The sequence below is a fragment of the Amphiura filiformis genome, chromosome 6, assembly GCF_039555335.1.
Source record: "Amphiura filiformis chromosome 6, Afil_fr2py, whole genome shotgun sequence".
Lineage (NCBI taxonomy): Eukaryota > Metazoa > Echinodermata > Ophiuroidea > Amphilepidida > Amphiuridae > Amphiura > Amphiura filiformis.
In genome coordinates this window covers 5,010,260-5,035,605 of record NC_092633.1, presented here as the reverse complement: position 1 = coordinate 5,035,605, position 25,346 = coordinate 5,010,260, and the positions used below count along the sequence as shown (strand labels likewise).

Below are 25,346 nucleotides of genomic sequence, written 5' to 3'. Positions count from 1 at the left end.
CATCTCAAATGATAACCAAAAATAAAGATATCTCATTTATTTACAGGCCCTAGTATGTATTTTTCATTATTACCTGCACCAGTTGTGATTCATGTGCTATCCGTGCTTTTTGATTATCTGTGGTTTTTGGCTATCTCAGGTTTTTGACTAGCTGTTGTTCATGGACCAGTTGCTGTGGTATAGGACCAGATGCCAGGACGATGTTTGAGTCAGTCCTTGGTACAGGGAGCTGTAGCAAGACAAATTCAATAGACAACATGATAACTGTTGAAATGTCACATGATAAACTGATAACCTGTTATAATTATGCATATTCTTACAATGTCAAGTTACCGGAATTGATTAAACTAAGATTTGTCCTTTCTTTGTTGATAATATTATTAGCCCCTTACCATAATAGATGAAGCCAGGAAAATGGAGAAATCCTTGCAAGCAGCAGGCTGGAATGAAGATAACAATTTGATGATGATTATAATAATGATGAAGATGATTATAATGATACTAATGGTAAGGAGAGTGGTGATGATGACGATGATGATGAAAATAATATTTCTGATAAATTAAGATTTTTAATAATTTTGATACCAATGATTTATTAATAATCTATAGAACGGTGAATTCAAAGTTATCTATGATAAATTAGGGAACTGCATTACCTGTGTAATTTTTGTTGACGGCGCAACTGGTGCATACTAAGATAAGGAAGAACAAAGTGAGTATTTCACATCATTAATTAGGCAGTCATAACATTAGAGAGATAAAACTTTCATTTACAGCCATTAAGAAAAGAAATTATTGAAAAAGCCTGAAATTGAACAATAACTGGTGTCTTTATGCTGAATATTGAGCAAGAATTGCACACTCAGCCCATAGGTGTTGTTATTGAACAATGCAAATAGCCTTCTGGAGATATATGACAGACACAAATAAGTATGGGGGAGCTGCATTAAGTGAGTATATAGTCGTCAATATCCGCATTTTACACACTTTAAATACTCCTTTTGTGTGCACACTGGTATCATAATTATTATTGAAAAGACTTAAGTATGCACTTGGAATTGAAGGATGGAATACGTGGATAGAAGAACCACTTTTTACAGGCATCGCCTAATGTCCAACAGTATTAATACTGTTAGAATTAAAATGTATTTATTATGATTGTTACCTGGACATTCTGTATTTTCTTGGCCACCTGGGCTGTCTGTTGTTCAGGGGCTGCCTGCTGTGGCTGTGGTACAGGGCCAGTTGCATAGAAGATCTTTGATACAGGGAGCTGTAGCAAGTCAACATTAGACAACTTGATAAATAAAATAGCCAAACAGTGTAATCTAACTTTTTCCATACAATACCAGTGATTCTAAATTTAATATTGCTAAACAGCACATAAATCTTACATTTGTTTTCATAATAATATGGTACGCATTTTATCATGTTTATTCTCTGATATATAGAACAGGGATCAGCCGCCATCACACTGCTAACTAACCCTGTATGCAGGTATTTTCAGCTTACTTATGCTGAATCACCAGAATTCATGAGTAACTTGAATTTAACAAACGGACGAATCGGTATTCAGCGTTCTGCCAAGCTCATAACAGTATAAACATATCACCTGTGATTGTAAGTTTAATATTACAAGAATTATTCATGGAAGCATACATAAATAGAGCAAATAACTTACATCACACATGGGAACAGGTTTGCCAGGCTGGACTTTCTTGGTATCTGTGAAGAAGTTGTTATATTTTGGACGAACAGGCTGTAATGATAAAAAAATGACACACAATATTATAGAAATTAAAAACAAAATGTAGCTCATGCAGTAAATGTGAAAAGAAGGAAGCAAACCAAAGCAAAGCAAAAAGAAGCAAATAGTATGTATTGATTTATATACTTATACTGTTGCAACATGAAAACACATAAGATTGAAAATATTTTGTCCTGGGTTTCATACGTGTCTGTTCAAACTTTGTCAGAAAAAATGGGAAGGATTGTTTTAAAATGTCAGCTTACCTTTGCTGTAGCAGCTGTCTCACATTCATGAACGACTTTGTTCTCCACTTTTCCATCAACAATGACACTGTCGAAGTATTTGTCAGGCGTGTCCTCTACGTCACTTATCTGTAGGATGCCAACCTGTTATGGTACACACAAAAAACAGCAGATTCTAGTCAATCAAACCAAGTCTTTCACAATCTCTGTATAGTCCACATTTGGGGCTGTTTCATCATGCATTGCAAAATATTATCATCCAACAGTCCAATGAGAATGTTTAATGCAGCGTGTATACCATTTCATGACTTTATGGAAGAATTAAGTGGTATCATTACACTTTGAAGTCTAATGTCTAGTCTGTGACATATTGTTTTTAATCAAGTTAAGCAAACTTGTTGTGAGCATTCCAAGAATTTAATAAATAAAAGGCATGTTCTCGAAGACTACAATTTTCTTTTTACATGTTACCAAAGGATCTCTCTCCCATGATCATAACATGCTGGGATAGCATGGCAGTATTGTAGAAAGTTTTGTTTTCAAAAGAGAACTGCATGAAATCCTCAAACTCACCTGGTTGGCTTTCATGTGATAGGGGAACAGGGTGTTGTAGCTTTGAGGAAAGAACAAAACCAGCCAGAATACATGTCCAGAGAGAATCACGGTCAGGTGTGCACAGTGCACTATTTGGGCCCTGAAAACCAAATCAAAGACACACTGATATTCTGATGCTGAGAATGAAATGATCTGGCAAAACATTACAAGAGCTACATGTCACTTACATTATCATTGTTTAATGTTTATTGTATTTCTTAAATTTGCAATGGTTATTCCTAAACAACATCAAAAATTGTGCCGAGCACTTTTTCTCCCTTATAGAGTTGGTCCACATGTAAGCAATAGTGTTGCCTTTGTGGTTTGGTAATATCAATTAAAACCATTTTTAAATGCGATAAGCTACTTTTTTTGCCGAATAGTAATTCAAATTATACCCGATAATGACTCACCTTGAATGTGATGATACAGCGCTGTTGGTAATCCAAATCATTAATGGTTCGCTCAAAAACCAAACCAAAAAGAATAGGCCAAAGTAGCAGTAAAAGCGCCCTTTACCCGGGTAATGTTTTACAGAGATGGTGGAAGCGTAAAGCACCCAAGCAAGACCTGTAATCATGGAAATTGTGACAAGTTGTTTTACATCATGTTTTCAAAAATGTTCTCTGAATGTTATTAAAACGTTTTTATGCACTTTATATAAGCTGACATTTAAACCTTTTTTTTGTTTTGTAAAACGTTATGTGTTTGCTGTGTTGGTTTGTACATAACTTACAAATGTGTACCAAAAATACAAAATTTGTACATCCGTACACACTGAAAACACATACAATTGAATGGCAGAGCAACTTGATCAGATTTTCTAAATTTACAATCTCACTTGTTTCCTTACCAAAGATATTTGTTTTACGTCATGTTTTCACAATGTTATTAAAACGTTTTTACGCCCTTTATATAACCTGACATTTGACCTTTTTTTTTTTTGCAAAACGTTGTGTGTATGCTGGGTTGGTTTGTACATAACTTACAAATGGGTCCCAAAAATACAAAATTGTACATATACACACTGAAAACACATAAAAATGAATGGAAGAGCAACTTGATCAGATTTTCTAGATTTACAATGTCACTTGTTTCCTCACCAAAGATATTCAGTCCAATTCCAGCATATGCTGCAGGAGTCTGGTTCACATTGAAGTAGTCCCTGTCATCAGCTAATGCATGTTGGTAGAGGTATTGGACTGCAGAGGCGATGGTGAGTAACACCATGACAATGGTGATCTTGATGCATCCAGAGGTAGAGATCTTGCCCCTACAGTGCCAAACAGATATAAATTATCTTTAAAAAAATAAGTTTTCAAAGAATCATTTATTTCAACATGTAAAAGTTGTAAAGTGTCAGGATTGCATAACAAGTCACCAAGATATTAAGGTCAAGTTAAAATTATTTAATTCATTTGGCCTAATTTGTACCTTGTCAATGTGAATCCTTTGGCGATAAGGATCGAATCCAGGATGAATGTCAGCTTGGAAATCGTAGACAAAACATGGCCTGTGGATGAAGAAAATATAGAAATGCATTCTATAGGCATTAAATAGAAATACAAAATAATAATGCAAGGAACAAAATAAAAAAGTAATAGAATAAAGGGAAGGTACACGAATGATAAGCTATCAGCAAATGCTGGCGTACCGTATAACCTTTATTACAGTCAGTCTGCAACAACAAAGAAACTGAAGTCTCAATATTCTCACCAGTAGTTTCAAGCCACTCCAGTGACATGTATCCAGTCCTCGCAAAATTCATCTGTGATACCACCAAGCATACCATACCAATGAACTGCGCAACTACACTCCAGAAAAATAGCTGAAAAGTTGAATGCAGCATTCGGCGGCTCTTCAATGTGGCTATTAAAATATGAAGAGACAGACATTATAGTTAATACTCCCATCCTTAGATGTGTGGGATAGTTGTAAATTGATGAAAGTTCACTATGCTTCAGCATTGTGTTTTAGGTTTAAAGGTACTTACATCGGCAGATGAACAACACGATAATCACTCCGACGTAGAGGCTCAGATAGGCAATGTTAGTCTGCAATATGACTGATGAAAACAAACAAAACAATCACAAAACAATTAAAAAAGAAACAAAGATTTTTCATAATATTAATTAATTTATAGTAGTATGCACTTGATGTAGAGTGTGAGTTAATGTGCAACCTTCTTTCATTGACTGTCTCTCTTACGCCCTTCCCTCCACCTCTCTAATGAATTTGGTACAACTTTGCAATAGAGATTAGTAAATATGCTGGGGAAGTTGTAGAGGCCCATGTGTCTAATTGTAAATTCACACATAAAGCAGTACACATGAACACTGTTGACTCGTTAACAATATTAACTGTTAACACTGCTAGCTGTTAACACTATTAACTGTTAACTAACTGTTAACACTGTTAACTGTTATTAACACTGTTTAACTGTTAACACTGTTAACTGTTCTTAACACTGTTAACTGTTAACACTATTAACTGTTAACACGGTTAACTGTTTACACGGTTAACTTTTAGCACTCTTAACACTGTTAACTGTTAATAGTGTAACACTGTTACTGTTAACTTTTAATGTGTGCAATGACATTTCTCATTCAATTTTTAATCAAATATTTTTCAACAAGACTTACTCTTCTCATCTGCCGAGAAATGTCTTGTCAAGAACGCATCCCCATTGGTCATATTAAACTGGTAGGAAAGTTCTATTCCTGGTTTGCTGTAACTGCCACAATTCTGGATGGTGATATACCACCATCTTGGCCATTCGTAGTCCTTCCAAGTTCGGTATCCTTTGCAGCTGATATACTGATATGAACATGAATATCAAGTGGTTAGACAAAATTGTTTTGCTAAATTATGTCCTTAATAATATGTGAGCCTGAGATTTTAGCCTGTTAATAATACATCTATACTTTATTCCTTCCACTGTATAAGAATCTACAGTAATTATACGGTACCCTGCCTAATGTTATTCTGTAAAACAATGATAAAGCCTTTTGCTGTGGCTTCTGAACTTCACTGTTTTCTCATCTGTTTCCTTTTGTTCAAAACCTTCAGTTCTAATCCTATTTAGGCCTACCTTTAATATCGATTGCCATTTTAATACATTAAATCAACTTACTTAAAAGTGAGCATAAAAGTTATTTTTACTTACCGGGATGCCATTTTCGATGGTTTCTGTACACCCGTTATCCGTTGACAGTGGAATCATGACCATGCCACCATCACTTGCAATTTGCTGTTTTTCAGCGCACGTCTAAATTGAAATAATTATGATAAAATTAATAGATTTATTCTTCTGATTAGTATAATTTCATTAGGGGTCCTTTTTCAGCCAAATCCTTAGACGTTTAGGGTTAGTAATATTATTGTTTGAGTGAGTTTGCACTAATTTGATAACAATCACCACTATTTAATTGATTCTTGTTACTTTTGTGCATGTTTTCTTCAGTAGGCCTATCTATATGTCTGCAACATCAAAAAGACACCTTGGGTATCAAATTAGCTCATTTCCCTGTTTACGCCACTTAGGGTATCAATATAGATATTTCAAAGTTGACGCCATTTAGGGTATGGTTTTTACATGTGCTACGCCATTTAGGGTAGGATTTTGCACGTGTTTCGCCATTAAGAGGGTGCAATTTGGTTATGTGAAAATTCGCCATTAAGGGTGCATTTCAGAGGTGTTGAGACGCGGGTGGGAGGCACCTTTATGTGAGAGTGACCCCCCCCCCCCCGGAATAATATGTAGGCATAAAGATAACTTACCAACTTGTCCTCGTTTTTCCGGATATATGGCCATTGGTCTGGGTTATCGTTATAGATTACTATGCGATAGTAATCATTCTACAGATAAATAAACAAAAATGACTGTTCGCATTAAGGGCTCGGATAGCGACGTTTTCACGTAGGCCTATTTCTTGTGGAACCTGAGAGCACATCAGACATATCAAAATGCATATTGAAAACAAGGAATGTCCTTCTGATATCATTTATTTGTACTATTTAGGGGCCTATTTATTTTCTAATTAAATAACATTCAACATACAAACTGTTTAATAAACAGCTTAATTATAGGCCTACCTTACGAGAGACGGTTTTATCACTTTCACCGGCATGCTGGCGATGGTCATTGACATCGATCATGGCATCACCCTGGTCTACAGATACGGTACTATGAGATGTAGCCGTTGGCTCACTGTTGTCATCTATGAACTGTGAAGTAGAGAGATAATGATAGTGGTGATGACGATGATGAAATGGAAGTCAATGTAATCATGACGGAATCAACGATAAAGAGCCGGTCAACTTCCCACACTCTGTTCAAAATGCCGGGACAAATATTGACCAAATAGGCCTAATCTACTTTTATTTTTTATTTTTTGGATGTATCTAGAAAGGATAAAATTCAACATGAGAAATAATAGGCATGTCTTGTTCTACTACTAATAAAATACTAATAAACTGCATTCGCATCTGAAACAACTGCAAATAAAGTCTGTTAGAAAGAAGTGCCGCCATACACGATGGAGCAGTCTTACAAGTGGATTGGTTTTCTCAAGTGAAAACAAAAAATATTACTTACTTTTTTTAATTTTACCTCGTAGGTGAATCTCGCTTCGAGGCTAGGTTCGAAGACGAAACGTGACACGAAAAAGGTGTCCTGTAAAAAGACAAAGGAAACATAAAAAAGTTTCAGGGGGTAGCACTCATAAATACGTAGGCCTATCCCCAAGGTAGGGGTACCATTGGGGTTATAGGTAAAGTGTTTGGATAGTTGAAAATAAAGGAGGGGAAGCATTTATAGACGATTAGGGCGCACAATCCTATTAGGCATATTTGAAATATAATCATTATGCAATCAAATGGCTTAGAAAAATAAAGTCACAACAGATAATCTAGAGTTTGGGGGAAGGGGGATAACAATTTCGGGGGCAAAGGCGAACAATATATTTCGGTTGTATCATTTTGTTAGAAACTGTGTTTAAAGTCGACGAGCTTAATAACAATGTGTACGTGTATACATGTAAAGGCCAAAAATCTGATGTTTTCCACAATTTTGGCCACATGACCGAGGTGAATTTGGTCAAAAAACGGACACCTGGGGGGGGGGGGGGGGGGGAACTTTTGATGTGTCAGCGCAGCGGGCACTCCCCACCCCCTCCACCACCACCACCGCTTGCTCATGTGCTACGCTACTGGGACCGAACAATCCTTGGACACCTACGAATTGATGCAGATGTATCAGGATTTAGGCCGACTCGTGAAGATAGGATTGCCGGGAATTATTGTATTACTATAGGCTAAAAAAAACCCTTTTATTTTCTCAAATCTATTTTGTTTATTTGTTTGTAGGCCTATGTCTGTTACAGTTGCCCCGTGCATGAATATATTGTTTTGGGTATGATTTAGGGATATGCCGATGCAATGAGGAATAAAAGTTGGTTAGGCCTATTCACATGTGCTGCCGTGCCCTCGCCAAAAATGCGAAAGTTTATCAAATAACCGAATGATCAACATGATGACACCTTCCTAACTATAGGCCTATGACATCAACAAAAGTGGTTATTTAAGAAGTTACAGATTTACTCACCAACTTCGTGCCGATCTCACCGGTAACTGTGCGGGCTTCTACTCGCACAACTGCTGCACTCAGCAGGAAAACTGCTGGAGCAAATATCATCATCAAAAGTCGAAGATGGACCATTTTGTTGATCCAACTCTGCTCAAAGGCTCGATGTTGTAAGCCTACTATACTTAGTATAAAACGTTAAACGCAAATCGGTTAAAATCTGTCAAACAGAATCAAGAAAACTGATCCTTCGCAACAGATCAAAACTATCGCAACTCACTTCAACTCCTCCTCTACAACAAACAAACCGCACAAATTGTCGCCATGGACGTTGGCAAGACGCGTTACTGTAGCAGCGCGTATTATGATCGCGCCATCGCGCGCAAATAATGATCTCCAAGGAAAGTACGCCGTTTTTGACGCGAATTTTGACGCCCAAATTCCCGTTCAAAATCGGACGCTTCTGTGCTGGCATTGAATGGCTGCAAGAAGTTATAAATAGGCATACATGATAGGCGTACGTCTGCAAAATTATTGACTACTTATCGCTTCGTTTTCTTAGCAAATTTTATAGATCTGTAGTTCGACCAAGGCAGTATAGCGGAATGAACATTATTGTCAAAATGAACCACTTTTTGTGACATATTGGGATACACTGAATGGTTGACCTGATTGACAGCCGCACACCCTCCACTTTACCCCATCAAAATGCACATTTTAGCATCAGGTAAACGCTCATGTTTTTTTCATTAAGATAGGCCTATTGAAATTAGGCATTCTAAATCGACATAGGCCTATTTGCGAAGAAATCATCAAAAATATGTTGAATTAGTCTCGAATGTGGAACAGGCCTTACGTTTGAGACGAATTTGACAGCTTGTTGATCGTATCTTCGGAAATGTACCGATTTGGAACTCCTAATATCATTCGATATCGAAATTTTACGTGACTATGGATTTAAAAAATCTGTATTATATAGACTATACCAGTAACCCGCTGTATAAAATGTTAATAGTTCCATAAGGAATTAGTCACGTTTACAAGAAACAATGTGTTCTTTTTGCATGAATGCTTGAAAGGGACGACATTTTGCGTTACACGTAGATTTTAAAGAATTCTATTTTCCAAATATCGGCTCACCTGCTTTTAATTTTTTAGAATAACTGGTACCAGCCCCAGCAGATTATGATAAGGTCCGGGGATAAGGTGCTATCTTCAGTATAGCTCGGACTATATCACTTGATGCTATCGCTGAATGCTATCTTCAGTAGATAGCATGGACTCTATCACTGGATAGGCCTACTATCTTCAGTAGATAGCATAGACTCTATCACTGGATGCTATCTTCAGTAGATAGCACGGACTCTATCACTGAATGCTATCTTCAGTAGATAACACCACCTCTATCACTGAATGTTATCTTCATTAAGGTAGCTGTGTACTCTCAGACATGCATGTAGTAAAAGTACAATAACTTTGTAATTATTCGCGCAAGACATATAAAAGTATACATTTTTATAAAGGCAAGACATCAATGAATCTTAATATAAATATAGATTTGGTGTAAAAACAACAGTTATGAAGAAAATCCCAAAAACGTGAGTTTTTAGCAATATTTGTTCGGTACATCTTAATATTTTATGTCGTCCCTTTCAAGCATTCATGCAAAAAGAACACATTGTTTCTTGTAAACGTGACTAATTCCTTATGGAACTATTAACATTTTATACAGCGGGTTACTGGTATAGCCTATATATACAGATTTTTAAATCCATAGTCACGTAAAATTTCGATATCGAATGATATTAGGAGTTCCAAATCGGTACATTTCCGAAGATACGATCAACAAGCTGTCGAATTCGTCTCAAACGTAAGGCCTGTTCCACATTCGAGACTAATTCAACATATTTTTGATGATTTCTTCGCAAATAGGCCTATGTCGATTTAGAATGCCTAATTTCAATAGGCCTATCTTAATGAAAAAAACACAAGCGTTTACCTGATGCTAAAATGTGCATTTTGATGGGGTAAAGTGGAGGGTGTGCGGCTGTCAATCAGGTCAACCATTCAGTGTATCCCAATATGTCACAAAAAGTGGTTCATTTTGACAATAATGTTCATTCCGCTATACTGCCTTGGTCGAACTACAGATCTATAAAATTTGCTAAGAAAACGAAGCGATAAGTAGTCAATAATTTTGCAGACGTACGCCTATCATGTATGCCTATTTATAACATCTTGCAGCCATTCAATGCCAGCACAGAAGCGTCCAGGAATTTGGGCGTCAAAATTCGCGTCAAAAACGGCGTACTTTCCTTGGAGATCATTATTTGCGCGCGATGGCGCGATCATAATACGCGCTGCTACAGTAACGCGTCTTGCCAACGTCCATGGCGACGATTTGTGCGGTTTGTTTGTTGTAGAGGAGGAGTTGAAGTGAGTTGCGATAGTTTTGATCTGTTGCGAAGGATCAGTTTTCTTGATTCTGTTTGACAGATTTTAACCGATTTGCGTTTAACGTTTTATAATAAGAATAGTAGGCTTACAACATCGAGCCTTTGAGCAGAGTTGGATCAACAAAATGGTCCATCTTCGACTTTTGATGATGATATTTGCTCCAGCAGTTTTCCTGCTGAGTGCAGCAGTTGTGCGAGTAGAAGCCCGCACAGTTACCGGTGAGATCGGCACGAAGTTGGTGAGTAAATCTGTAACTTCTTAAATAACCACTTTTGTTGATGTCATATAGTTAGGAAGGTGTCATCATGTTGATCATTCGGTTAATTAGGCCTATTTGATAAACTTTCGCATTTTTGGCGAGGGCACGGCAGCACATGTGAATAGGCCTAACCAACTTTTATTCCTCATTGCATCGGCATATGCCTAAATCATACCCAAAACAATATATTCATGCACGAGGCAACTGTTTAAACAAACAAACAGACATAGGCCTACAAACAAATAAACAAAATAGATTTGAGAAAATAAAAGGGTTTTTTTTAGCCTATAGTAATACAATAATTCCCGGCAATCCTATCTTCACGAGTCGGCCTAAATCCTGATACATCTGCATCAATTCGGAGGTGTCCAAGGATTGTTCGGTCCCAGTAGCGTAGCACATGAGCAAGCGGTGGTGGTGGTGGAGGGGTGGGGAGTGCCCGCTGCGCTGACACATCAAAAGTCCCCCCCGGTGTCCGTTTTTGACCAAATTCACCTCGGTCATGTGGCCAAAATTGTGGAAAACATCAGATTTTTGGCCTTTACATGTATACACGTACACATTGTTATTAAGCTCGTCGACTTTAAACACAGTTTCTAACAAAATGATACAACCGAAATATATTGTTCGCCTTTGCCCCGAAATTGTTATCCCCTTCCCCAAACTCTAGATTATCTGTTGTGACTTTATTTTTCTAAGCCATTTGATTGCATAATGATTATATTTCAAATATGCCTAATAGGATTGTGTGCCCTAATCGTCTATAAATGCTTCCCCTCCTTTATTTTCAACTATCCAAACACTTTACCTATAACCCCAATGGTACCCCTACCTTGGGGATAGGCCTACGTATTTATGAGTGCTACCCCCTGAAACTTTTTTATGTTTCCTTTGTCTTTTTACAGGACACCTTTTTCGTGTCACGTTTCGTCTTCGAACCTAGCCTCGAAGCGAGATTCACCTACGAGGTAAAAAAAAAAAAGTAAGTAATATTTTTTGTTTTCACTTGAGAAAACCAATCCACTTGTAAGACTGATCCATCGTGTATGGCGGCACTTCTTTCTAACAGACTTTATTTGCAGTTGTTTCAGATGCGAATGCAGTTTATTAGTATTTTATTAGTAGTAGAACAAGACATGCCTATTATTTCTCATGTTGAATTGTATCCTTTCTAGATACATCCAAAAAATAAAAAATAAAAGTAGATTAGGCCTATTTGGTCAATATTTGTCCTGGCATTTTGAACAGAGTGTGGGAAGTTGACCGGCTCTTTATCGTTGATTCCGTCATGATTACATTGACTTCCATTTCATCATCGTCATCACCACTATCATTATCTCTCTACTTCACAGTTCATAGATGACAACAGTGAGCCAACGGCTACATCTCATAGTACCGTATCTGTAGACCAGGGTGATGCCATGATCGATGTCAATGACCATCGCCAGCATGCCGGTGAAAGTGATAAAACCGTATCTCATAAGGTAGGCCTATAATTAAGCTGTTTATTAAACAGTTTGTATGTTGAATGTTATTTAATTAGAAAATAAATAAATAGTAAAAATAAATGATATCAGAAGGACATTCCTTGTTTTCAATATGCATTTTGATATGTCTGATGTGCTCTCAGGTTCCACAAGAAATACGTGAAAACGTCGCTATCCGAGCCCTTAATGCGAACAGTCATTTTTGTTTATTTATCTGTAGAATGATTACTATCGCATAGTAATCTATAACGCTAACCCAGACCAATGGCCATATATCCGGAAAAACGAGGACAAGTTGGTAAGTTATCTTTATGCCTACATATTATTCCGGGGGTCACTCTCACATAAAGGTGCCTCCCACCCGCGTCTGAACACCTCTGAAATGCACCCTTAATGGCGAATTTTCACATAACCAAATTGCACCCTCTTAATGGCGAAACACGTGCAAAATCCTACCCTAAATGGCGTAGCACATGCAAAAACCATACCCTAAATGGCGTCAACTTTGAAATATCTATATTGATACCCTAAGTGGCGTAAACAGGGAAATGAGCTAATTTGATACCCAAGGTGTCTTTTTGATGTTGCAGACATATAGATAGGCCTACTGAAGAAAACATGCACAAAAGTAACAAGAATCAATTAAATAGTGGTGATTGTTATCAAATTAGTGCAAACTCACTCAAACAATAATATTACTAACCCTAAACGTCTAAGGATTTGGCTGAAAAAGGACCCTAATGAAATTATACTAATCAGAAGAATAAATCTATTAATTTTATCATAATTATTTCAATTTAGACGTGCGCTGAAAAACAGCAAATTGCAAGTGATGGTGGCATGGTCATGATTCCACTGTCAACGGATAACGGGTGTACAGAAACCATCGAAAATGGCATCCCGGTAAGTAGAAATAACTTTTATGCTCACTTTTAAGTAAGTTGATTTAATGTATTAAAATGGCAATCGATATTAAAGGTAGGCCTAAATAGGATTAGAACTGAAGGTTTTGAACAAAAGGAAACAGATGAGAAAACAGTGAAGTTCAGAAGCCACAGCAAAAGGCTTTATCATTGTTTTACAGAATAACATTAGGCAGGGTACCGTATAATTACTGTAGATTCTTATACAGTGGAAGGAATAAAGTATAGATGTATTATTAACAGGCTAAAATCTCAGGCTCACATATTATTAAGGACATAATTTAGCAAAACAATTTTGTCTAACCACTTGATATTCATGTTCATATCAGTATATCAGCTGCAAAGGATACCGAACTTGGAAGGACTACGAATGGCCAAGATGGTGGTATATCACCATCCAGAATTGTGGCAGTTACAGCAAACCAGGAATAGAACTTTCCTACCAGTTTAATATGACCAATGGGGATGCGTTCTTGACAAGACATTTCTCGGCAGATGAGAAGAGTAAGTCTTGTTAAAAAAATATTTGATTAAAAATTGAATGATAAATGTCATTGCACACATTAAAAGTTAACAGTAACAGTGTTACACTATTAACAGTTAACAGTGTTAAGAGTGCTAAAAGTTAACCGTGTAAACAGTTAACCGTGTTAACAGTTAATAGATAGTGTTAACAGTTAACAGTGTTAAGAACAGTTAACAGTGTTAACAGTTAACAGTGTTAATAACAGTTAACAGTGTTAACAGTTAGTTAACAGTTAATAGTGTTAACAGCTAGCAGTGTTAACAGTTAACGGTGACAACAAGTCAACAGTGTTCATGTGTACTGCTTTATGTGTGAATTTACAATTAGACACATGGGCCTCTACAACTTCCCCAGCATATTTACTAATTGCAAAGTTGTACCAAATTCATTAGAGAGGTGGAGGGAAGGGCGTAAGAGAGACAGTCAATGAAAGAAGATTGCACATTAACTCACACTCTACCTCAAGTGCATACTATTATAAATTAATTAATATTATGAAAAATCTTTGTTTTCTTTTTTTAATTGTTTTGTTTGTTTTCATCAGTCATATTGCAGACTAACATTGCCTATCTGAGCCTCTACGTCGGAGTGATTATCGTGTTGTTCATCTGCCGATGTAAGTACCTTTAAACCTAAAACACAATGCTTTATGAAGCATAGTGAACTTTCATCAATTTACAACTATCCCACACATCTAAGGATGGGAGTATTAACTATAATTTCTGTCTCTTCATATTTTAATAGCCACATTGAAGAGCCGCCGAATGCTGCATTCAACTTTTCAGCTATTTTTCTGGAGTGTAGTTGCGCAGTTCATTGGTATGGTATGCTTGGTGGTATCACAGATGAATTTTGCGAGGACTGGATACATGTCACTGGAGTGGCTTGAAACTACTGGTGAGAATATTGAGACTTCAGTTTCTTTGTTGTTGCAGACTGACTGTAATAAAGGTTATACGGTACGCCAGCATTTGCTGATAGCTTATCATTCGTGTACCTTCCCTTTATTTTTTATTCTATTACTTTTTTATTTTGTTCCTTGCATTATTATTTTGTATTTCTATTCAATGCCTATAGAATGCCTTTCTATATTTTCTTCATCCACAGGCCATGTTTTGTCTACGATTTCCAAGCTGACATTCATCCTGGATTCGATCCTTATCGCCAAAGGATTCACATTGACAAGGTACAAATTAGGCCAAATGCATTACGTTTGGGAATTGGAAAGAACCTTCTGTTAAATCATGCATGACTCAATTACAAATCTCTACATCCCTTTCTTCTTGTCTATTGATATTTTGAATAGTGTTTATCTTTCCCTAATAGATAGCGCCCTGATCGATTCTTCCTGCATATCAATATGCTTCATTTACATTACATTACAGAGATCGGACACTAATCCCTACCATAACAAACCATGTATAGACTCTACATGCAAATACAGGTGATATAACAGGTCTATATTACAGGATTAGATTAGTAAACTATGATCTATTTGCAAGTATTATATTGATTGAGCAGGAAAGATTTGATACTATTTTTTTGTATAGTAGGCTAGTCTAGTTGCCGGCGTGCGTTATTTCTTTCTGCAACCATAATGGGCCACAATGCGATAACACATAGTACATACATGTAATTAATAGGCCTATGAGGCTAGATATAACACGAGTTTATTACCATTATTATTTCCTCTTACTTAATCAAATAAAAAGAAATCGATAGAATTAAAATTCTATAACGGTTTACCTGGGGTTCGAACCCACAACCTTTGTATCCATAGTCTAATGCCTACACGACTGTGCTATGATTCGTTGTGCCAGAAAGGTGTTTGTTTATGATACTTATTGATTACGGAATAAACTGCATACACACAATATACTATTACTAGTATAATAAATACGAATATAATCCTAACCCTAACCCTAATCCCTAACCCTAACCCTTACCCTAACCCCTAACCCCCCTAACCCTAACCCTAACCCTAACCCTAACCCTAACCCTAACCCCTAACCCTAACCCCTAACCCCTAACCCTAACCATAAGACCCTAACCCTAAGACCCTAACCCTGACAATAATGAACCTTGCCTCGGACTATGCGGTTAGTGATATATTGCGGCCCATTATGGTTGCAGAAAGAAATTATTTATGTCCTCTTTTGCACAATTACTGTATTTTTGTGGGACCTGAATTTTAATTTTTTATGATGATGACATAGACTCGCTTGCCACTCCTATATACGCCGTACCTATGTATATTGAGGACTGGCTTACGCCATTTTGGATGTCAATGGGAAATACACACTTAACGATTTGCGCCGGTTAGAAACTTGAAAAAAAATCTTTAAAATTTCATCAATATAAATGTGGTACCAACTGTATTGTGCTTGATAATTTAAGACTCGGTTGAAACAAAATTAAAGCAATATTATAACATTTTCAAACAAAATAGATTAGCATTTCCTTGCCATAAAATGTTAGCTTTCAGATATATATCCCTTTTATTTTTGAGCCGAACAAATACGGCAAAGCAAAGAAAATTGGAATTTACTACCAGCGCACATGTCGCCAATACGTACCACTCCTTCGGTCATGTTGTGGTACGACCCTTTGTTGTGTATATCACCGTCCCGTACGCCGTGACGTACTGTGTGTTATGAACATCGTGTATGCGTTCGACTAATAATTCCATCGTAATAATAAAGCGCTGAATCAGCCTTTAATTCAAAATCACGGATTTTGACAAAACTACAGCACTTAGAGTCTTGATTTTTGCAGGGTATATTGGTTTAATAAAGTACAATTTAATCGTGTAAAAAAGGAATTTTAAAAATTCAGTGAGGGCGTCTTCCTCAGCAAATGTTATAATATGGCTAAAAAGGCAAAATTATCGTCAAAGTTCTGCCGAAATCGGCACCCTTGCGAAGGGTTCAGAATTCGAATCGGGAACGAAAATATCCGATCTTTGCGATCAAAAACACAAAATTACAACTTTAAACATACTATTGGCAAAAGACATTATTACCAAACAATATAGAATAGAAAATTTGACATCATTTTCTCAAAATAATGAAAAAATTTGCTCACTAGACATCGAAAAAGTACGCAATCCAATTCCCGTTCAAACGCGCGGGAAACTGAAAGTGCATAATCGTGACTAATGATGACATGTATGATGCAAACTCATAGGTGTTGTGCGTTTGGCAAGTTGGGAGGGGTGGGGGTTAAAAATGACCCCATAATATTATAAAATTGCTCAAATACCTCTTTCAAATATATCAAATTATTTACATAAATAAACAAAAACAAATAAATAAATAAATAAATAAATAAATAAATAAATAAATAAATAAATAAACGAAAAAATTGAACAAATTTTAGCGTAGCATTAAAATCATAAATATAACCATTGCTGGCAGGAGGACTCGAACCAACGATATTGATATCAGCAATCTGATGCTCTACCATTGAGCTAAATGACAGCATCTAGTGATGAGAGTCGAGTTTTTAGCTTATACAGTGTTTGTCTGTGATAATGTCGCTTCGTGAAAGAAAGAAATATAAAATCTCAATTTGTAATTTAAATTTATTTGATAATTTTCTAACCTATATTTTCTTTTGAGCAGGGACAAATATTTCCCCTTTTATCTAATTTGACCGCTATATAAGAATCTATTTCTTTTATTACTGATTTAATTCCGCGATTTGTTCCATTAAGCAATATCAAAGATTAATGTCACACATCTCACAACAGATATTTAGTTGGTCTAGTGGTCTTGTACAGTGCTGTTTAACCGGGAGGTACCGAGATCGATTCCCACCTCTGCCTGCAATTTTTTTTAAAGACTGGGAAATAATAACCTGACATTCGCCGCTGACATTCGTACTTCAGAAGCGGAGTTATAACTTGTTAAACTTTGCTCCTTCCGTAAAAGGGTACATTATTTTGGCACTACATTATTTCTTTTTTTTTTTTCACATTGCTGGTATTAAATATCAAATGGTCATAATTGGCGGTCACTTCAAATCATCCCCAACTGAACTAGGTTCAGGAATTTCCTCTCATTGTTAACTGTTGGTTAACCCACCACTTGAGAATAAAGGACTATGATAGGTGCAACAGGATTACCTACGGGATTATCTCAAGGATATAATTCTGTTCTCCATCCTTTTCTTACATCTTCTCTGATATGTGCTAGTGTCAATGGTTATTGTTAAAAGGCAATAAGGTGTGTAATTGCAATATTTCCTCTGAATAGGAAAGACTCTCTACATCGAGTTATGTATGCTGGTGGTTCGCAATACTGTTATTTAAGAGAAGGTATCCTCCAAATCCAAATTCAAATGGAATTAAATAATTTTAACTTGACCTTAATTTCTTGGTGACTTGTTATGCAATCCTGACACTTTGCAACTTTTACATGTTGAAATAAATGATTCTTTGAAAACTTATTTTTTAAAGATAATTTATATCTGTTTGGCACTGTAGGGCAAGATCTCTACCTCTGGATGCATCAAGATCACCATTGTCATGGTGTTGCTCACCATCGCCTCTGCAGTCCAATACCTCTACCAACATGCATTAGCTGATGACAGGGACTACTTCAATGTGAACCAGACTCCTGCAGCATATGCTGGAATTGGACTGAATATCTTTGGTGAGGAAACAAGTGACATTGTAAATCTAGAAAATCTGATCAAGTTGCTCTTCCATTCATTTTTATGTGTTTTCAGTGTGTATGTACAATTTTGTATTTTTGGGACCCATTTGTAAGTTATGTACAAACCAACCCAGCATACACACAACGTTTTGCAAAAAAAAAAAAAAAAGGTTCAAATGTCAGGTTATATAAAGGGCGTAAAAACGTTTTAATAACATTGTGAAAACATGACGTAAAACAAATATCTTTGGTAAGGAAACAAGTGAGATTGTAAATTTAGAAAATCTGATCAAGTTGCTCTGCCATTCAATTGTATGTGTTTTCAGTGTGTACGGATGTACAAATTTTGTATTTTTGGTACACATTTGTAAGTTATGTACAAACCAACACAGCAAACACATAACGTTTTACAAAACAAAAAAAGGTTTAAATGTCAGCTTATATAAAGGGCATAAAAACGTTTTTATAACATTCAGAGAACATTTTTGAAAACATGATGTAAAACAACTTGTCACAATTTCCATGATTACAGGTCTTGCTTGGGTGCTTTACGCTTCCACCATCTCTGTAAAACATTACCCGGGTAAAGGGCGCTTTTACTGCTACTTTGGCCTATTCTTTTTGGTTTGGTTTTTGAGCGAACCATTAATGATTTGGATTACCAACAGCGCTGTATCATCATATTCAAGGTGAGTCATTATCGGGTATAATTTGAATTACTATTCGGCAAAAAAAGTAGCTTATCGCATTTAAAAATGGTTTTAATTGATATTACCAAACCACAAAGGCAACACTATTGCTTACATGTGGACCAACTCTAAGGGAGAAAAAGTGCTCGGCAAAATTTTTGGTGTTGTTTAGGAATAACCATTGCAAATTTAAGAAATACAATAAACAATGATAATGTAAGTGACATGTAGCTCTTGTAATGTTTTGCCAGATCATTTCATTCTCAGCATCAGAATATCAGTGTGTCTTTGATTTGGTTTTCAGGGCCCAAATAGTGCACTGTGCACACCTGACCGTGATTCTCTCTGGACATGTATTCTGGCTGGTTTTGTTCTTTCCTCAAAGCTACAACACCCTGTTCCCCTATCACATGAAAGCCAACCAGGTGAGTTTGAGGATTTCATGCAGTTCTCTTTGAAAACAAAACTTTCTACAATACTGCCATGCTATCCCAGCATGTTATGATCATGGAGAGAGATCCTTTGGTAACATGTAAAAAGAAAATTGTAGTCTTCGAGAACATGCCTTTTATTTATTAAATTCTTGGAATGCTCACAACAAGTTTGCTTAACTTGATTAAAAACAATATGTCACAGACTAGACATTAGACTTCAAAGTGTAATGATACCACTTAATTCTTCCAAAAAGTTTTGAAATGGTATACACGCTGCATTAAACATTCTCATTGGACTGTTGGATGATAATATTTTGCAATGCATGATGAAACAGCCCCAAATGTGGACTATACAGAGATTGTGAAAGACTTGGTTTGATTGACTAGAATCTGCTGTTTTTTGTGTGTACCATAACAGGTTGGCATCCTACAGATAAGTGACGTAGAGGACACGCCTGACAAATACTTCGACAGTGTCATTGTTGATGGAAAAGTGGAGAACAAAGTCGTTCATGAATGTGAGACAGCTGCTACAGCAAAGGTAAGCTGACATTTTAAAACAATCCTTCCCATTTTTTCTGACAAAGTTTGAACAGACACGTATGAAACCCAGGACAAAATATTTTCAATCTTATGTGTTTTCATGTTGCAACAGTATATGTATATAAATCAATACATACTATTTGCTTCTTTTTGCTTTGTTTTGCTTTGCTTCCTTCTTTTCACATTTAATGCATGAGCTACATTTTGTTTTTTAATTTCTATAATATTGTGTGTCATTTTTATCATTACAGCCTGTTCGTCCAAAATATAACAATTTCTTCACAGATACCAAGAAAGTCCAGCCTGGCAAACCTGTTCCCATGTGTGATGTAAGTTATTTGCTCTATTTATGTATGCTTCCATGAATAATTCTTGTAATATTAAACTTACAATCACAGGTGATATGTTTATACTGTTATGAGCTTGGCAGAACGCTGAATACCGATTCGTCCGTTTGTTAAATTCAAGTTACTCATGAATTCTGGTGATTCGGCATAAGTAAGCTGAAAATACCTGCATACAGGGTTAGTTAGCAGTGTGATGGCGGCTGATCCCTGTTCTATATATCAGAGAATAAACATGATAAAATGCGTACCATATTATTATGAAAACAAATGTAAGATTTATGTGCTGTTTAGCAATATTAAATTTAGAATCACTGGTATTGTATGGAAAAAAGTTAGATTACACTGTTTGGCTATTTTATTTATCAAGTTGTCTAATGTTGACTTGCTACAGCTCCCTGTATCAAAGATCTTCTATGCAACTGGCCCTGTACCACAGCCACAGCAGGCAGCCCCTGAACAACAGACAGCCCAGGTGGCCAAGAAAATACAGAATGTCCAGGTAACAATCATAATAAATACATTTTAATTCTAACAGTATTACATGTAATACTGTTGGACATTAGGCGATGCCTGTAAAAAGTGGTTCTTCTATCCACGTATTCCATCCTTCAATTCCAAGTGCATACTTAAGTCTTTTCAATAATAATTATGTGCACACAAAAGGAGTATTTAAAGTGTGTACAATGCGGAAATTGACGACTATATACTCACTTAATGCAGCTCCCCCATACTTATTTGTGTCTGTCATATATCTCCAGAAGGCTATTTGCATTGTTCAATAACAACACCTATGGGCTGAGTGTGCAATTCTTGCTCAATATTCAGCATAAAGACACCAGTTATTGTTCAATTTCAGGCTTTTTCAATAATTTCTTTTCTTAATGGCTGTGAATGAAAGTTTTATCTCTCTAATGTTATGACTGCTTAATTAATGATGTGAAATACTCACTTTGTTCTTCCTTATCTTAGTATGCACCAGTTGCGCCGTCAACAAAAATTACACAGGTAATGCAGTTCCCTAATTTATCATAGATAACTTTGAATTCACCGTTCTATAGATTATTAATAAATCATTGGTATCAAAATTATTAAAAAATCTTAATTTATCAGAAATATTATTTTCATCATCATCGTCATCATCACCACTCTCCTTACCATTAGTATCATTATAATCATCTTCATCATTATTAAAATCATCATCAAATTGTTATCTTCATTCCAGCCTGCTGCTTGCAAGGATTTCTCCATTTTCCTGGCTTCATCTATTATGGTAAGGGGCTAATAATATTATCAACAAAGAAAGGACAAATCTTAGTTTAATCAATTCCGGTAACTTGACATTGTAAGAATATGCATAATTATAACAGGTTATCAGTTTATCATGTGACATTTCAACAGTTATCATGTTGTCTATTGAATTTGTCTTGCTACAGCTCCCTGTACCAAGGACTGACTCAAACATCGTTCTGGCATCTGGTCCTATACCACAGCAACTGGTCCATGAACAACAGCTAGTCAAAAAACCTGAGATAGCCAAAAAACCACAGATAATCAAAAAAGCACGGATAGCACATGAATCACAACTGGTGCAGGTAATAATGAAAAATACATACTAGGGCCTGTAAATAAATGAGATATCTTTATTTTTGGTTATCATTTGAGATGGCAATTTCTTCGGATATAAATACAGACCTATGTATAAGAATGGAAATATTTCTTTTTGTTTACTATAATTAGTAAAACTTAAGAATGTTGAAATTTACAGGGAAATTGCAAATTTATGGATGCTTGTTACAGAGGTGCTCATCAACATACGCTTACCCCGAGAGTGCATTATTAAATTATTATTGCTGCATTTTTTTTTTAAATTGGGACACATTATTTTGATACTGCGCCCATCATTTACGGATTTCCCTAACCAGCTATTTGGGGTCTTGACTCTCTAGTTTAACCCTTCTGATGACATGACTGCAAAATAATATTAATGATGTAAAATTCACTTTATATTCTTTCTTATCTTAGAATGCAGCAGTTGCACCATCCGCAGAAATTACACAGGTAATGCATAACAAAACATTTCGTTGCTACCATGCCATTTAGCACATTGTCTGTGTTCAATTTTGGATGCATTTTGTTTGATTGTGAGTGATAGCCAAGACACCCGCAACTATCATGTAAATACATTAAATCTCAATACTCTACTCTAAACACATGTCAATAACCAAGCAGTTATCCAACTGACACAACAGCAAAATGCACTGATATGGTACAGCTTCCTGGACCACATTCACAGCCCAATTGGCACCCAGCAAAAAACAGATCTGTGAGAACAGCATCTTGAATCACAGGTCACAGCAAACAATTCTAACAACATTAAGTTAAAAACATTAAGGAGAGTCAAAAACAAACTTACCAGGATCATCATGTCACATGTCCAAACAAATAATGAAGTCCTTTAGTTACGGTTATGTCCACCATGCACTTGCACGCATGCTGGACCACATTCACAGCCCAATAATTGGCACCCAGCAAAAGATATCTGTGAGAATCGTTAAACAGATGTTTGTTTCAATGACACAAGAGAAATGTGCACTGAAATGTGACATGATGATGTTGGTAAGTTTGTTTTGACTCTGTTTAATGTTTTTAACTTTTTGCTGTTGTGTCAGGTGGACAACTACTTGGTTACTGACATGTTTTTAGAGTAGAGTATTGAAGTAATCCTGTATGTAATTTTGGTTAATTTTGATGGACAAGATTTTAAGATATGACCTGTGAAAAATTACAAGTTTCTTTTTTTGGCTTAGTGTACATACATAAACAGTGATGTGTAGATATATGCGATCTAGGATTATTATTTATAAATCACAATTATCACCAGTATTATTATCATCGTCATCAGAATCATCATCCTCGTATTCATCATCATCAGTTCCCCCACAATAATCTTCATCATTATTATGTTCTTTCCAGCCTGCTGCTTGCAAGGATTTCTCCATTTTTGTTGCATCTTCTATTATGGTAAGAGACTAATAATCTTAACAATTTTAATTGTCAATATTACTTAAAAGTAAAGATACTCTTAAAAGGGCATTTCGTGATCCACAGCCTCATCCCCCCACTTTTCTCAAAAAAAAGTTGAGATTTTTATACCACTGGAAACCTCTGGCTACATAATGTTTATGTACCAAATATTTTTTGCAAATTAATTCGTTTAGCAAAAATATCGCCAAATTTGAATTTCGTTCTGGTATACCAGAACAAAATTACAATAGTGGCCTATGGAGCAGTGTAATGCACATAATCATGCATAACTCGCAAACGCAAAATCAGAATCAACTGGAATTTTGGGAATACGCTTATTTCATGGATATCTACTGAAAAATGTCATAAAAAGAGGTTGCTAGGATCATGAAATCCTCCTTTAATTTCTTGAATTCAGTTGTTGAGCACAAACATTCGAATGTGCATGATATAGCAGGTTAATAGTTATATAATTATCAGGTGATATTTCTAGAGAAGAGCAAAAGAAATCAGTTATAGGTGAAATTAAAGTTCTCATATGGAGGGTTTTTTCACCGACGGAAAATGCAAGAATTTGATTCAGAAATTAATGATGAACAGACTGGATTTATGGCAAATTAGCATATAACTTAAAAACATTTTCGCAATATTGATTGATTTCCCACCTTACAGGCATCCATTCAGGCACAGAGCAACTCAGGACAAGATTCAAAAGAAGACAATGCTAAAACCCAGGGACTTCAACAGTCTCATGAACCAGCTTCAGAATCATCATCATTCACTACTATTACAATTGAATAATTTTGTTTTTATCTTAAGTGGGAAAATGGGATCGGGGCCTGGTATAATGATGTTTGTACCAACCTTGTCATTAGTTTATACTTTTATTTTATTTCTTAATCATTTCCCAGAATATAAGTTTTCAGGGTATATAATTCAAGATTTTTTCTATCTTCCCCACCAGTACAAAACAAATTCAGATATTTAAGTTTTTTCCAGGATTTCAGGATAATTTTTTAAACCTACTTCGTTTTTATTTTGGTTCTCATTAATCTGAAAAAAAATTTCAAATTATACTCAAATCAAATACAGTATTTAAAAAAACCAGTTTGCATCTTATGTCCCTGTCAATCAAACTCTCACTGCCTGTGATTGGTTAAGCATAGCATAATTAAAGAAGGCGTCACCCTATTTATGCATTGCTGACTAATCATTGGCCACAGGGAGTTTGATTTGACGAGGATATCGGATGCAAACTTCCATTTTTTTAAATTTCTGCTTTCCCAGTATAAAAAATCATAGTTTGGTAATTTTAAAACATGCATTTAGATTTTACATTTTTAAATATAGCATTTAATTCACAATTTCAATAATTGATAAACCTTTTCATACTTTGGTAATTTAAAAGGAGATATTACGTGATAATTTAGTATACAAAGGTTGGAAGATATATCATTATACCAGGCCCCTTCCAGAGAGGGGAGATAGTGAAGGGCGCACACCACTAAATAATCTTCCCATTGAAACACGTGTAAAAACACCTCATTTTGAGACCTTTTGGGCTACTTTTAAAATATTTTATGATGACCAGTCGATTGCAAATCGATACAAGTTTAACATATGTTTCAATGTATGGGGGTCCTTCCACCTCGTTTTCCCGCTACGAGGCTGAGAACAGCGCCCTCACTGTTTTTGACATGCTCTCAAGACTGCAAACCCGATTCTGCCATTTTTAATTCGCGGACCTGTTTTTTCAATAATTATAAAAAAGCGACTTTAGGCGACTCAAATAATATGTATAAGCTTTACACTTTCATTTAAGCTATAAT

General features: G+C 35.9%; 3 protein-coding genes across 3 annotated transcripts; 2 read left to right on the top strand and 1 right to left on the bottom strand.

Moving 5' to 3' along the window:
- Positions 1-130: 130 nt before the first annotated feature.
- LOC140154141 (transmembrane protein 145-like) lies at positions 131-8,305 on the bottom strand. The gene is made up of 18 exons (XM_072176747.1): positions 8,192-8,305; positions 7,184-7,261; positions 6,682-6,813; positions 6,367-6,444; positions 5,753-5,854; positions 5,229-5,403; positions 4,580-4,651; positions 4,303-4,455; positions 4,021-4,099; positions 3,690-3,859; positions 3,000-3,156; positions 2,566-2,686; positions 2,014-2,136; positions 1,682-1,759; positions 1,166-1,273; positions 657-692; positions 393-440; positions 131-229 (listed from the first exon to the last, which is right to left on the bottom strand). The coding sequence occupies exons 1-18, from the start codon at positions 8,303-8,305 to the stop codon at positions 131-133; spliced, it is 1,923 nt and encodes a 640-aa protein (XP_072032848.1).
- Positions 8,306-10,751: 2,446 nt separating this feature from the next.
- Positions 10,752-15,063, top strand: LOC140154139 (transmembrane protein 145-like). Its single transcript, XM_072176746.1, has 9 exons — positions 10,752-10,865; positions 11,792-11,854; positions 12,239-12,370; positions 12,594-12,671; positions 13,175-13,276; positions 13,626-13,800; positions 14,367-14,438; positions 14,567-14,719; positions 14,930-15,063. Exons 1-9 carry the CDS (start codon positions 10,752-10,754, stop codon positions 15,061-15,063), a joined length of 1,023 nt encoding a protein of 340 aa, XP_072032847.1.
- A 5,371-nt stretch (positions 15,064-20,434) lies between these two features.
- Positions 20,435-25,100, top strand: LOC140154191 (uncharacterized). The gene is made up of 8 exons (XM_072176798.1): positions 20,435-20,475; positions 20,885-20,992; positions 21,463-21,498; positions 21,716-21,763; positions 21,927-22,085; positions 22,516-22,551; positions 23,467-23,514; positions 24,190-25,100. Exons 1-8 carry the CDS (start codon positions 20,467-20,469, stop codon positions 24,316-24,318), a joined length of 573 nt encoding a protein of 190 aa, XP_072032899.1. The 5' UTR covers positions 20,435-20,466; the 3' UTR covers positions 24,319-25,100.
- The last annotated feature ends 246 nt before the right edge of the window (positions 25,101-25,346 follow it).